Source organism: Oryctolagus cuniculus, chromosome 13 (genome assembly GCF_051225735.1).
Source record: "Oryctolagus cuniculus isolate XC-2025 breed Fujian yellow rabbit chromosome 13, ASM5122573v1, whole genome shotgun sequence".
Classification (NCBI taxonomy): Eukaryota; Metazoa; Chordata; class Mammalia; order Lagomorpha; family Leporidae; genus Oryctolagus; species Oryctolagus cuniculus.
The window spans coordinates 54,426,329-54,441,600 of NC_142879.1; the positions used below are offsets into that span (position 1 = coordinate 54,426,329).

General features: G+C 41.1%; 1 protein-coding gene and 1 non-coding gene across 10 annotated transcripts; both read right to left on the bottom strand.

Moving 5' to 3' along the window:
* Positions 1-136: 136 nt before the first annotated feature.
* Positions 137-15,245, bottom strand: TOMM20 (translocase of outer mitochondrial membrane 20). 9 transcript variants are annotated; one of them, XR_016219008.1, is made up of 6 exons: positions 14,772-15,020; positions 8,170-8,216; positions 6,430-6,511; positions 5,968-6,033; positions 1,265-1,407; positions 137-420 (listed from the first exon to the last, which is right to left on the bottom strand). XR_016219008.1 is itself a non-coding variant. In XM_002717348.6 (5 exons), the coding sequence occupies exons 1-5, from the start codon at positions 14,890-14,892 to the stop codon at positions 376-378; spliced, it is 438 nt and encodes a 145-aa protein (XP_002717394.1). In that variant the 5' UTR covers positions 14,893-15,020; the 3' UTR covers positions 137-375. The 9 variants fall into 9 exon arrangements, 4 of the variants coding, with proteins under 4 accessions (XP_002717394.1, XP_089167722.1, XP_089167724.1 ...); XR_016219009.1 differs by having other exon boundaries at positions 1,265-1,503; XR_016219006.1 differs by lacking the exon at positions 8,170-8,216 and having other exon boundaries at positions 14,772-15,245.
* On the bottom strand, positions 14,232-14,366 carry LOC127483625 (small nucleolar RNA SNORA14). Its single transcript, XR_007910063.1, has one exon. It is a non-coding gene; the product is annotated as a small nucleolar RNA SNORA14 (small nucleolar RNA).
* Positions 15,246-15,272: the final 27 nt, after the last annotated feature.

Below are 15,272 nucleotides of genomic sequence, written 5' to 3' on the forward strand. Positions count from 1 at the left end.
AAAAAAGTACATTCTTCAGCTTTCTTCCACCCTCTTTCACCTATCTTAGAAATGGAGTATTGGGTATTTTTAATGTAAGTATGTTATATATGTACACTTTAATTGCATATTTTAGAAATAAACAAAATCCATGATATTTTGGTAACTCATAGTGTATTTATAAAATGAAAAGCTCTCTACAAAATACACTTTTCACTGGGAAAATAAATAAAACAGACAAATGGATCTACGCAAAGCAAACATGAACTTTGGTAGATTTCAGTGTAGGACAGTCCACAACAAGCTTATTTGCCCTTTTTCCCCCAGAGCTGCTCAGCTTCCAAGTTAAGAATTTTAAAAATATTTTGAAGTGAGATTTTATTATGTTGAAATTCTTCATTCCACATCATCTTCAGCCAAGCTCTGAGCACTTACAATTCTCTGAAAGAAAAAAAAATTCAAGTGTTATAAGCATGTAATCAGGATTCTAAGTTCAACAGAAAATGCTCTTTGATTCAAAGAATCAAATCTTGCTAACAGTTCACCCATTTTGACATTTATTTCAACAGTTAACCGTTTATATATTGTTATTATCTAAGAAAACGATGATTATACTATTGCCAGTTCCATTTCAAAATTTAAGTCAGAAAAACATAATATTACATTATGCTATATGTTAGCCAATTACATAACTCAAATCAGAAAGAGTTTCAGAGCTCTTCATTCCCATACAAACTAAGAATACTGATCAGTACTTTATAACTTTTAAGTTATGCTTATCTTTCATATAAATGGGATTTTTGCACTTCTGAGTAGGGATTTAGGGATGTAATCTAATAGCTCCAAATTCAAAGCCCACCTCAGCAGGGGTGGAACTGTGTTATTAGACAAGTGAGGTCAAAGAGTGCTGTATGACATAAGGTCCAAGCTATGCCATCTTGACTCCATGTCCTCTGTTAGGCCACCTTACTTACCTAAGGCATAATCTCTCAGAAGAGGAGGCAGAGAGCTAGTTTTAGAAAAACGTCAAGAGTGGCATGGGTCTGGGGCCTGTGACTTAACACTAAGATACACACTGCCAGGTCTACCTCTGGGCCACAATCTTTAGATCTTATGCCTAGTCATTTGAGTGTTTTGTCACTGGGGAAGAAAATTTCAAGCACCAATATTTCTCCAATATGCAGGTAAGTTTTATGATTTCACCATGTTCATTAAGCTCATTTTCAGATGCCTCTAAACATTCCATTCACAGAAATTCCACACTTACAACATTTCTAGTCCTTACCTGACTAATTGTTGGGAGTTTAGTGAGCAGCATCTGGAACACTGGCGGTGGAAGAGTTTGCTGCAATACTTGCAGCAATTGCTGTGGCTGCCCACATACAGCAATTGCATTTGTCAGATGGTCCACACCCTTTTCATATTCACCTGTAAGGTTCATATAAAATTGTAACCTGAAAAGCCTTCGCCTTTGTCAAAAAAATTCAACTTTTCACACCATCTCCAAGTGATGCAGAACAAAACCTGTGTAAGTAAAAAACTGAAAATAATCTATAGTGTATTCATATATCTGAATATTATTAATCTATTATCAAGAATGAGTCAGATTACATATTCTAATATGGAGATGCCCTCAATCTACATACATACATAAGGGGAAAAGTACAGTGTAGAAATGTATTTCCAAAAGCATTACTAAGAAATTACGAACAACTGAAAAGTACTTTTCTATGAAAAGAGCAAACTTAGGAGATGGATGACAGAGTAGAAAACTTACTCAATTTTGCTTTAAACCAACCATTTGTACCAAATCAATGTTATCACATGGAAATAAAAAATGCTGTGGCCAGGGAATGCAGTGGAGGATGGCCCAAGTACTTGGGCCCTGCACCCCATGGGAGACCAGGAGAAGTACCTGGCTCCTGCCATCGGAAATAAAAAAATTTTAAATGCTACCAGTTGGAAAAATGTTCACCTTGATAAAACTATGTCAGGAAGAAGCAGGTAACAAAACAGTGATTGATCTCTAAGTGACAGTATTTATTTGCTTTATCTATAAATTTTCTTTAATAGTGTCTTATAACTCTTGGAAGAAAAAATTAAGGCTTACAGATTTTTAAGATTTACTCAATAAATATCAATTAACTGTCATGTGATCCTTGTCCTGAGTTGATTCTACCTTAAATAAAATTCTAAAAAATTCTAATATTTTCTGAATAAAATTTTGTGCTATTAGGGGCCAGTGTTGTAGAGCAGAAGGTTAAGCTGCCACTTGGGACTCCTAAATCCCATACTAGAGTGCCAGTTCAATTCCCAGCTACTCCGCTTCCCAGCCATCCAGCTTCCTGCTAACGCATCATGGAAGCAGAATATGGCCCACGTGCCTGGGCCCATTATCCATGTGCAAGTCCTGGATGAAGTTCCAGGCTCCTGGTTTCAACCTGGCCCAGCCTGGACTGTTGCAACCATTTGGTGAGTAAACTAGTAAATGGAAGATCTCTCTCCCTATCACTATGCCTTTTGAATAAATTCTTTTAAAAAATTTAAAATACTGATACAGGTGAGTCTCTCCCAGTTCTGTACCATTTCTGAACAGAGATATTTGCTGCCTTGGCTTCAAATTATCCTTCTCAGGAAGTACGTATGGTGAACATCTTTGGAATTACAAAGTATCTCCATTTGGAACAAGGCTCTATTTGTGTTTCATTCAGAATATAATCGACATTTATGGCAAACCACAAACATCTTTTTAAAGATTGTTTCCATAAATTCAGGGCTCCTCTCCTATACACAAACCCACTATGTGTACTGGTGGGTATGCACTGTGGGGCACAAAGAACCAGGCAAATGACAATACCCCGGCTACTGCTATTATAGTGAGTAATAAGCTGTCTTTTGTGTGACTCAGGCATCTCATGCCTTCAGCCAGCACCCATAAAATGGGCAAACCAATGTATATGGTAAAATTTCAGATCCTTCACCTTCTGATACCATAAAGATTACGTTTTCAACTAAGCTGTTTTTATTTACTAAGCAATCATTCATTAAAAAATTTCAGAGTAAACCAATCTTAGTAAGAATGAGTTTTAAATTATATTAATTAGATATTTTCTAACAGTGCTTTTCTAGTACTGACTTTAGACATATGACCTAGCAGTTAGGACACTGCCCAAGATATATCAGAGCACCTATGCTCAAGTCCTAGCTCCACTCCCAAGTCCAGTTTCCTGCAAATGCAGACCTAGAAGGCAGCAGAAGATGGCTCAGGTAGTTAGCTGGGGTCCTGCCACCTATATGAGAATTGGATTCAGTTCCTAGCTCCTGTCTTCAGTTGGGCCTGGACCTGGTGTTGTGGGCATTTGGGGACCGAGTCAGCAGAAGGGCGCAGAAGGGCGATCTCTGTCTTCTCTCTTCAAACAAATAAGTATTTTTAAAAACCATTATTTATCCAAGTGGCTCAAACACTCCCTCCTCAATCTTTATTCTCCTAACATTTAGCAAGTACCAGAAACAGTGTTCTTTGTGGTTTATAGGAACAGATTCATATCATTATCAGAACCTTCAGTCAGTTACTAGCCTTAGTCCTCATTAAGAGGAATTAAGAAATTGCTTAAAGTTATAGAGCCCAGGGCTTCTTAAGTCCAGAACTTTCTGTTTATATTGCTAACTTCCACCTTAACACAAGTAACAGCACAGGTGTTGAACTAAATCTGATTTATTCTAAACTAAGTCAACAGCCAATGACACAAGAAGGCTTCCCAAAAGACAAATCAAATATACAACCAAAAATTTTCTCAGCCTTTTTGAGAGCCATTCACGACCTAAGATAATGTCATCAGATCATTCCTAACCATTGTACTTCTTTTTGTCCCCGAGACTGGCTGATTTCCAATATCCTCCTACCATTAGACCTCATGCCTTTGAGGCTGCAAGCTGATGACAAGCATGGCTCTCATAACTGTCACTCCTGGTGTTCTTTCTAGGACCCTGAATTTGGTATATGATGGTGTAGCTCTTATTCTACCAATTAGCTTCTGTGTAAAGATTAAGAAAGCTTTGGGGTAAAAATGTGAGTACTGTGGGGTCTCTGACAGCACTTAAATTTAGTAAAGTTTTCCAAGAGCTTCCTCAACACCTCTCAACTATAGCCTGAAACAACTGAATCTCCACTGCCAATGTAAGAACTGTGATTTTTCTAATCTATACACTGTTTCAGGATACCCCAATTGTGTTGGCAATTGCCATATGGGTATGTTCAGCCACCATGCTGACCTCCTTGTAATTTCTGAAATGCTGTCGTAAAGATGATCACCACAAGAGTGGTGCACCTCTGCTGTGCACTGATTCAGTAATGTTCAGTGAAGAGGTATATGTGATCAAGAAATTGGCTCAGTTCCTTTTTAGACATAATAAAACATCTCTGAACCAAGTTTGGCAATTATCTTTTCTGCAAATCCAACAATGTTAAAAAATATATCCGGGTACACTGACACGACCTCAATTAATCAACCTGTCTTGCAAAGCAGATGTTACTATCAGTTTTGCTGTCTAGATAGCCACAGCATTAGCAGTACCTTTTGTTAGTACCAAGAGTAACAAAAGCATCATACAGGAGCCAGTTCTGTGGTGCAGTAGGTGAAGCCACTGCCAGTGATGCTGGCACCACATATCAAAGTGTCCCTTTCAATCCCACTTGCCTTGCTTCCAATCTAGCCCATGGTTAATGTGGCCAGGAAGGCAGCAGAGGACGGTCCAAGTACTTGGGTCCCTGCCACGCATGTGGGAACCCAGATGAAGCTCTAGGCTCCTGGCTTAGAAGTGGGCCAGCGCCAGCCACTGTGGCCATTTGGAAAGAGAACCAGTCGATGGAATGTCTCTCCCTCTCTGTCACTCTCCTTTCAAAAGAAATAAATTTTAAAAAATTAAAAAATACCATCATCAGATAATCATCTATTATACAATATGGAAAGATCGAACCCAATGTTAAAGGAATACAAAGTACTGCCATTCAGAATTAAGCCCAGCTTACCAACTGATGGGATTCTTCTCCCTTTCCCCAATACCCACAACCTCTCTCTCAGATCACTGGAGGAACTGAAGTGTTTGTTAGGTCTGTAAAAGACCTAGAAATATTTCTTGAATCTTTCTCCTGTTCTCACATTTTAATTGGTTCTCCTACATACTTCTGGCCTGGGCCAGCCCTGGCTGTGGCAGGCATTTGGGGAGTGAACCAGCAAACTGAAGCACATGCTTGCTCATGCTCCATCACTCTGCCTTTCAAATAAATACATAAAACTTATAAATAAAAAATATTACTTCTTGGGAAATGGAAGACATGAATAAAAGAAAAAAAAAAGCCGCCACAAATGAAACATGCACACATATGATCATGCAGTTCAGTTCTAAATCTATATTGATGCAGCAATGAGAATAAGAAAAACAACTTAAAGCCGATGTCATTTTTATCAGTAACTATGTACTTCAAAAGTACTTTTGGGATAAATGTTAATATGACACAAAAAAGATTACTGAGGGGCCTGGTACTGTGACGTAATGGTTTAGTAAAGCCAGCGCCTGCAATGCCAGCATCCCATATCAGTGCTGGTTCAAGTCCTAGCTACTCTACTTCCCACCCAGCTCCCTGCTATGGCCTGGAAAAGCAGTAGAAGATGATGGCTCATGTCCTTGGGCCCCTGCACCCGTGGCAGGAGATCTGGAAGAAGCTCCTGGTTCCTGATTTTGACCTGGCCCAGCCTTGGCCATTCGGGGAGTAAACTAGCAGATGGAGGACCTCTCCCTCTCTCTCCCTGTAACTCTGCCTTTCAAATTTGTCAATTTCATAATTTAACTCTGTAACAGGAATCACTGAAGGGAAAAAAATCCCCTTAATTGTGTCAGAGGGAATAAATAAGGCACAAATTAATGAAAAGTCTAAATTCTGGATGAGACACTACTGGTTACTTCTGAAATGAGGTGTCATGAACTCACCATGTGATCTTGATTAGGTAAATTAACCTTCTCTGGGACTTAATTAGCCATTCTTTCCTATAAACACTGGAAAATACCTGAAGATTAGATGAAGGCATTGAATAGTATATTCCTGCCTCACATGCTTCAGTTACTATCTACATATTGCACCACAGCTATATATAGAGTCTAAACTACTTAATAGTAACCTCATTTGGAAAAATTTTATTTTTTGTCATATGATATAGCAAGAACTAAAATTCAATTAAAATACACTATAGGTGATGATAACCCAAAGAAATATTTCTCTCTAGAACTAGTCTTATATAAATAATCACACTGCTAAGTATTCAAAATATGTCTTGAAATATTTACACTTCTTTTCCTAAAAATAACCAAGCTACATAAGAAAAACCTCTTATCATCATAAATTTATGAGTTTAAAGAATAGTTTTAGTTCTATACTCTTTTAATGATTATTACCTTGAGCTAGTAACTCTTCACCAAGCTGTATTTCTTCAAGGAAGAACTTCTGAACAGCTTCTGCATCTTTAAGGTCAGGTAACTATTGGGAAATAGACTCGTTAGTAACTGACATCAACATTATGCCAACACCAATGAAAATAAAACAAAAAATTGAATAGCTAGTTCCAAAATTGGTAAGAGACAGTTATTATTAACACTTTTACCAATTATAATATCTATAATCAAATGAATGAAAGAAAAAATGTTAATTAAGTTGGTATTTTAATAGTTCCTAGAAAGCTCTGAATCAAATCTAAGAAAAAATGAGGGGCTGGCGCTGTGGTGCAGTGGGTAAAGCCGATGCCTACAATGCTGGCATCCCATATAGGCGCCGGTTCAAGTCCTGGCTGCTCCACTTCTGATCCAACTCTCTGTTATGGCCTGGGGAGGCAGTAGAAGATGGCACAAGTCCTGGGGCCCCTACACCTGTGTGGGAAACCTGGAGGAAGCTCCTGGCTTCGGACCGGCACAGCTCCAGACGTTGCAACCAAGTAGGGAATAAACCAGTGGATAGAAGACCTCTCTTTCCCTGCCTCTCCTTCTTTCTCTGGTAACTCTGCCTTCCAAATAAATAAATATTTAAAAAAAAAGAAGAAAAAAATGAAAGCTACCAGTATCTATACCATCTACACACTGTTATTTTTTGATTGCTACTATGATATACTTTTAAACAACTGTAATCATTTTGTTTTTCTGATTCAGCATTATTTCATATATTTTAATGCCATCTAAAAAATGATTTTTTTTTTTAAATTTTGACAGGCAGAGTTAGATAGCGAGATAGAGAGACAGAGAGAAAGGTCTTCCTTTTTCCGTTGGTTCATCCCCCAAATGGCCGCTATGGCCTGCGTGCTGCGCTGATCTGAAGCCAGGAGCCAGGTGCTTCCTCCTGGTTTCCCATGCGGGTGCTTGGGCCATCCTTCACTGCCTTCCCGGGCCACTGCAGAGAGCTGGACTGGAAGAGGAACAAATAGTCTAGTACCCAGCGCCCCAACTGGGCCTAGAAACCGGGGTGCCGGTGCCACAGGCAGAGGATTAGCCAAGTGAGCCACAGCCGGCCAATCATTTTCTTTTTGTTGGGCATCTGAGCTACTTGTAAATTTTTTTGCAATTAAAATTATAAGCAGTTATTCAAATGTTTGTATTGCTGTGTTTTATTTTGTGATGTGTACCTGAAAAATTACAGAAATATATAATGCCATCAGTTATATGGCTTATCTTTCTAAAAATGGAAACTGCTATAAAAAGTCCTTTTTTTTATTTAAAAATCTATACTTCAACTAAGTAAAGTTTTTAGTTTTGGATCATATCATATACATTTATAATCCAGCAACAGTGAAAAATGTGAAGTCTCTAGTAGAGGTATCTTTCACTGACTACCTCCAGCATTTAGCAATAATCTATTGTATTCTTTAATCTACAAATATTCACTAATACATATCTACATCTATTTTTCTGGGTTGTTAGTGAGACAAGGCTACCAAAAAGATAACAAAGGGCAACTAATGAAGGATAATCTGTAGCTGAACTAAATTATTCACCCATTCCTAAAAACACAAACTATTTTAAAATAGAGTATCAACGTCCAACATCAACCAGTTTTCTCAAAACACATACTGAAGCATATTTTTAGGTGATATGATATTTCTGTAAAGGATAAATATATAGTATTTAAACAAAACACAAATGGATTGTTACCTTGGAAAGCCCAGCTCTCTCTTTGGCAAGCTTTTGTTTCTTTCTTCCTACAAGAAATGAAATACGGTATTTTCATTTTGCCATTAGCAAAAGTCAAATTCCTGTGGCGGTCATTAATGAATTCCATTTACAAACATTCCTGACTAGTACTCTGCCTTCCATGGTCCCCCTGTCAAGGCCACATGAATAGGTCTAATCAGTAAGCTACAGGCAACATGACATTCAGGCAGGAGGTTTTTTTCTTCTTTCTGGGAAACCTGCTCAGCAACTCAAAAGATGGAGACAGTTCAACAGCTAAAGTAATGACAATAAGCAGAGCTGAGATGCCCTGCCCTTCAGCCTGCACAGGATATGTAAAGGGGAAGTAGAACATTGCTTTTAGGGAATTACTGAGATACACCAGATTCTACCTTTAATAAAAGTTAAAAATTAATGTCATTCTTTTTTTAAAAAAGATTTATTTATCTGAAAGTCAGAGTTACACAGAGAGAGGAGGAGAGGCAGAAAGACAGAGAGAAAGCTCTTCCATCCACTGGTTCACTCCCTAATTGTCCGCAATAGCCGGAGCTGTGCCAATCCAAAGCCAGGATCCAGGATCCAGGAGCTTCTTCCGTGTCTCGCACGTGGGTGCAGGGGCCCAAGCACTTGGGCCATCTTCTACTGCTTTCCCAGGCCAGAGCAGAGAGCTGGATTAGAAGTGGAGAAGCCGGGACTAGAACCTGTGCCCATATGGGATACCAGCAATGGCAATGCAGGCGGCGGCTTTACCTGCTATGCCACAGCACTGGCCCCAATGTCATTCTTAAATAGGATAAAAATAACATTTGAGAAAGTTTTCTAAAAATTACAATACAGTATTTAGGTAGTTGGTAAAAGTTGGGAGGAGACACAGTTCAGAAATGCACTGTTATGCTAAAATCTTAATTGAACTACTGCTGGCTATTTAAGACTTCCGCCTAGAATATGTAGGTTGTTTTGTAAGTCTTTTTTTTTTTACTACAAAGTCAAGAAACTAAAAATCTGAGAAGAGATGTTTAAAGCTCTAAAATATTAATCAATTCTTTTTTAAAGAAATATTTAATTTTTTGGAAAGAGTTACAGAGAGAAAGGAAGAAAAGATAAGGCTCTTCAATCTACTGGTTCAGTCCCCAAATGGTCAAAACAACCAGTACTGAAACTAGGAGCCAGGAGCTTCCTCCCAGTCTCCCACGTGGGTGCAGGGGCCCAAGCATTTGAGCCATCGTCCACTGCTTTCCCAGGCCATTTAGCAGGGAGCTGGGGGGGAAGGTGAGCAGCCAGGACAAGAACCAGCATCCATATAGGACGCCAGCATCACAGGCAGTGGCTTTACCTGCTAGCCACAACGCAGGCCCCAACTAATCAACTCTTAAATCAATCCATCATTAACAGGAAACTCAGTACTATTTCCCCCCCCTCAGTACTATTTTAAATTCCTCTTTATTGGTATACCCCACGCTAAAAGGTGCTGGCAAAGGGGCCAATGTTGTGGCTAGGGGAGTAAGCCACAGACACTAGCATCCCATACAGGAGTGCTAAGGTTTGAGTTGCCGCTCTGCTTCAGATTCAGCTCCCTACTACTAGTGCACTTGGGAAGGCAGTCAAGACTGCTTAACTGCTTCATACTTTAGCCTACTGCCCTTTGAAAGAGACCAAAATGGCTCCTGACTTGAGCCTGGCCCAAATCTGGCAGGTGAAAGTTCTCTCTCTCTCTGCCTTTCAAAGAAACCTTTAAAAAATTGAAAAGGGGTGTTGGCTTAGAGTAAGCAAAGCAATTTTTTAGTCCAAATGGCCTGTTTTGTATCCAAGCTCTTCCATTTACTAGCAGTATGTGATTGGGCAAGTTATAATAACCTGGGCATCTCTTTTCATACAACTGTTTAACAGTACCAACTTCATAGAGATGACAAATTATTTTTTAAAATTCCTGGTTTACAATACACGTGCCATGTAATAAGCATTTCTTTTTTTTTTTTTAAATTGTTTTATTTGACAGAAGAGTTATAGACAGAGAGAAAGGTCTTCCTTCCATTCACTCCCCTAACGGCTGCTAGGGCCAGCGCTGCACCAATCCGAAGCCAGGAACCGGGTGCTTCCTCCCGGGTCTCCCATGCGAGTGCAGGGACCCAAGCACTTGGGCCATCCTCAGCTGCCCTCCCGGGGCCACAGCAGAGAGCTGGACTGGAAGAGGAGCAACAGGGACTAGTACCCAGCACCCCAACCAAGACTAGAACCCGGGGTGCCGGCACCACAGGCAGAGGATTAGTCAAGTGAGCCATGGCGCCGTGTAATAAGCATTTCAAATTGAGTCATTCCCTCAGTAAGGGTTGTTTTATGCTAACTACCTAAAGTAATAATCACTGAGTACTACCAATGATATGGAAAATAACTGTGACACAACTAAGGAAAGAACCTGACACGAAGACAAGAAACACTCGGATGTTAAGAAGTCGTTTTTTGGGTGGGCACGAGGCCTAGTGGTTAAAACAACTGCGTTTGATTCTGGGATCGCGCTTCCTGTGAATACAGACCCCTGGAACAACAGGCAATGACTCAGTCAGTTGTGTCCCTGCCACCATCATGGGCAACATGCAATGAACTCCCAACTCTGAGCTCCAGCTCCAGCCCAAGCCTGGCTGTGAATGAGGAGTGAATGAGAAGATAGGAGAGCTCTCAGTAGCCCTTTCTCAAATAAATGATCTTTTTTGTAATTTTAAAAAGGAACTCAGTTCTAGTTGCTACAGATCAGATACTATTTTCAACATTATCAATAGATAATAAAACAGATATTATCACCCCTAATTCTAGACATGACAACATTTATCTAGGTCACAACTAGTACATAATGGAGTGTCAATTCAAACCTGGGCAGATGAATTTCAGAGCCTGTGCACTCAAGTATTATTCTGCCTCCATACTCAATAGTACAGTGAAATAAAGACATCCCTGTTAGACATTCCTCTAAAAATAAGATATCTCAGAAATGAACAGGGGAAGCTTGTGAACTAAACAATAACACAATTCGTTAAGCCAGAATTTAGTGAAAATGGCAAAAATAATGAAATCCTGAGTAGAGTGAAACTTAGGTCTACTTCTATCCAGCCTTTACAAAACTTTAATAGGATATGGAGGAAGTACAATTGTTGAATGCATATACATTTGACTGATACTGTTATCAATTTTTAAAAAAGATCTATTTATTTATTTATTTGAAAGTCAGAGTTACACAGAGAGAAGAGAGGCAGAGAGAGAGAGAGAGAGAGAGAGAGAGGGAGAGAGGTCTTCCATCCGATGGTTCACTCCTCAATTGGCTGCAATGGCCGGAGCTGTGCCAATCCGAAGCCAGGAGCTTCTTCCGGGTCGCCCACGCGGGTGCAGGGGCCCAAGGACTTGGACCATCTTCTACTGCTTTCCCAGGCCATAGCAGAGAGCTGGATTGGAAGTGAAGTAGCCAGATCTCGAGCCGGCACTTCAGGCCAGGGCGTTAACCCGCACTGGCCCCTATTGTTACCAATTTTAAGATCATTTGGATGCTTTACATTTCTAGCAGTAAGATTAAAATTCTCAAGTCTCCACGTGGTGGCAGGGACCCAGTCACTTAAGTCAGCATCATTGTCTCCCAGGATCTGCATTAAAAGAAGCTGGAGAGGCTTCTACACTGTGGTGTAGTGGGCTAAATCCTCCAGCTATGCTAGTCCTGGCTGCTCCTCTTTCGATCCAGCTCCCTGCTAGGGTCTTCAAAAGCAGTAGAAGATGGCATAAGTATTTGAGACCCTGCATCCGTGTGGGAGACACAGAAGAAGCTCCTGGCTCCTGGTTCAGATCAGCCCAGCTCCGGCCATTGCGGCCATTGGGGAGTGAACCAGCAAATGAAGAGACCTTTCTCTTTGTCTCTCCCTCTCACTGTCTGTAATTCTACCTCTCAAATAAATAAATACAAATCTTAAAAAAAAGAAAAAAAAAACTGGATCACAAGCCAGATCTGTGGCTCAAAGCCAGAAGCGCTTAATAAGGGATACAGACATCTTAACTACTGGGTCAAATGTGCATCCCTAAATCACTTTAAAGCATTTATTTATTTATCTAAAAGATCCATTTATTTGAAAGACAGGGACAGAGAAGGGGAGAGACAGAGATCTTTCATCTGTTGGCTCATTCCTCAAATGGCTCCATCAGCTAGGGCTGGGCCAGGCTTAAGCCAGGATCCAGAAACTCCATCTGTGTCTCACACACATAAGTGGCAGAGACTAAAAAAATCCTCTGCCTTCCTAGGCACATTAGCAGGAAGCCAGATTCAAAGTGGAGCAGCAGGGACTCCAGTAAGGCATGGGGCAGACTCAAGCTGCAGCTTAACCCACTGCAGCACACCACCACTGCCAAAGCATTCATTTAAAGAAGGCTGTATATTAATGATAGAGGCTTCATTTCATTTATTAATGATGGGATTAGTAAATACTATGCTATTAAAAATCCTGATAATCTGCTCTTGCTACCTGGAGACAAAAGTCTGAATGAATAGTGACCCAAATCTAAACATCTAACTTCATCTAATAAATATTTTGTCTCTTCTCCTTTAAAAAAAAAAAAAAAAAAAAAAAAACAAGGAAAGAAGCTAAATGATTTGAGAAACTGTCCTTATACTGCAGATATAAATATTCTACCAGAAACTAGACTAGAAAAATTCAAAATTACTGAACTGAAAGTTATTTCATCCCCCATATACCGAATACCTTCAAGTTCTTAAAACCAGCCAATCTTGCAATTACCTTCAAACATTTCCCAAAATTACTCTGAATACAAGTTTTACTTGGTCATTAAAAAAATCAAGATAATCCTATTCACAAACAATCTCTAGCATTCATCAATTACGTGTCAGGTAAAGTACTGAAACTCTATACTTAACACCATTTCACAAAAGAAAAACTAAGGCTTTAAGTTATTTGCCCAAGGGATACTGCTGCACAAGTAATTCACTTAAATCACTGCTGACTGCTTAAGTCAGAAAAAAAATTTCTTGGATGGAAAATGACAGAAAAGGAACTTTTAAAACTAACATTCCAGGGGGCGGCACTGTGGCACAGCGCCATCTGCGCACTGCCTGAGTCTTGGCTGCTCCACTTCCCAACCAGCTCCCTGCTAATGGCCTGGGTAAAAAGCCAAAGATGGCCCAAGTCTTTGGGCCCCTGCACCCACGTGGGAGACCCAGAAGAAGCTCCTGGTTTGCTCTGGGGAGTGAACCAGCAGGCAGAAGCTCTCTCTCCCTGTCACTCTGCTTTTCAAATACATAAATAAATCTATTAAAAAAAAAAAAAAAAAAAAAGAAAAAGAAACTAACATTCCAAAATGTTAGCTCCTCTGATTTCTTCAACCAAATGCAGATTTCAACAGAATTTTTCAAAGGAGTTAATTCATTCACTGACTCAGTCCCATTTTTTTTTTTTTTTAAGTTCTAGAACTTTAAATTCCAGAAGTCACACAGCCAGCATCTATAGTGGGGCCTTCCCTAATCCTGGTGAGTTCTTCACACATCTGCCCCAAACCAAGGACACTACCTGATTCTACAGCAAAGGAAATCAAGATTCAGAAAGCCCAAGAGTATGCTGCTCATCAGTGACTAAGCTGGCTCTGCAAGGCCAGCCTGAACCCAAATCAGCACTCCTTCCATTAGTCTAACTATAAATAAGGCAAATTACATCTTTTTCCTCTTAAAAGGGAAACAGCTAGAACTACATTTAAATGACATCAGATCATCGCATGGATGGTCACGTGAAACACTTGAAGGACCTAGGATAGCTTAATAAACAACATTAAACTGGATAATCACTTCTTTGTACTTTCTCTGGACTTTTCATAAAGTCCAGAACATGTACATTTTAACTTCAAAAACTGTTTTGACTGAGCAACCCGGGCAAGTCAAAAAACATTTCTTATTGCGACAAATTTACTCTTGATTGTTGCAAAAGAACATTCCTCCGAAACCCAAGCGGGTCGCTGTGGTTTTGGTGACACTGTTTCTTTCTTGCAAATCTTATTAAAAAAAAAAAATATGTCGCAGGTATGAAATAAGACTGATCCACAGGAGAAGGGCAGCCTTTTGGACTCCCCTGCGATTTCTATAGCATTCACTGATATCTTGGAAGCGTTTTCAGCGAAGCTACCAAGAAGGTTTAGGAATGCAACAATGATACAGCGCTACATTTACCGACTTAGTTTCAGGCTAAATAAAATGTGTCAAATAAAAAAGGCTCGACTTCCGCATTAACAGCTATTTTAAAAGAGGACTAGCAAAAAAAATAAAGGGAACACTCCTCCGTCTCCCGCACCAGTTCCCAGATCCTCCATCCCCCAACCTTAATTTTAATACCAACTGGAGTGCATTTACACGGTAGAAGGGTTTGAGAAAAACAAAATGGAGGGAATCCCGCGGGCCCGCCAGCCCCGGGAGCCCGGGGAGTCACGCCGCCATCGCCTCTTCCGGGCCACACCACGCGGTCGCTCAGCGCGCGGAGGCGAAGGGCGGCGGCTGCGAGGCAGGGCAGCGCGAGGGTGCGGTGCGGGCCCAAGGGCGAGGGGGACACACTCACGTTCTCGCAACCTGTTCTTGAAGTTGGGGTCACTCCGTCTTTTGCGGTCGAAGTAAATGCAATACCCGATGAAAAGGGCCCCGCATACGCCGGCGGCGATGGCGCTGTTCCGGCCCACCATGGTCTCTCAGCTGCAGAATGTGATGGCAGCGGCGAGGCCTCCGAAGCAACGGTTGGCCGCGAACCCTCAGAGCGGACGGCGCCGCTCTGGACTCTCGTCCGCCGGCCAGGGAAGCGGAAAGACCGAGCGCGAGCCACTTCCGGCCCAGTCGACCGAGGCCCCCGAGAACGTCCAAGGCAGTGCCTGAGCGCCGGCGTCGCGCTGCTGACGCGCCTGCGCAGCGGACCACGCCGCCGCCATTTCCGGCTTTGCTCAGAGGTGGAGGGATTCCGTGCAGAATTACGCACTGCCCTCAAACCCGGGAATGGGAGGTTTTGTTGCGGCGCACAGGGGCGCATCCCATCTGGGAGGGCCCACTTGTGCGCACCTTAGCTTCCGCT

What these genes read in the sequence shown, in the direction of transcription:
- TOMM20 (XM_089311596.1), bottom strand. Translation starts at nt 15,230, where the DNA reads ATGCGCCCCTGTGCGCCGCAACAAAACCTCCCATTCCCGGGTTTGAGG. An exon ending in TGAAGAGTTACTAGCTCAAG is followed by an intron (nt 1,408 to 6,429) that starts GTAATAATCATT and finishes TGAACCTTACAG; the next exon opens with GTGAATATGAAAAGGGTGTG. An exon ending in AACTCCCAACAATTAGTCAG is followed by an intron (nt 421 to 1,264) that starts GTAAGGACTAGA and finishes TTTTTCTTTCAG; the next exon opens with AGAATTGTAAGTGCTCAGAG.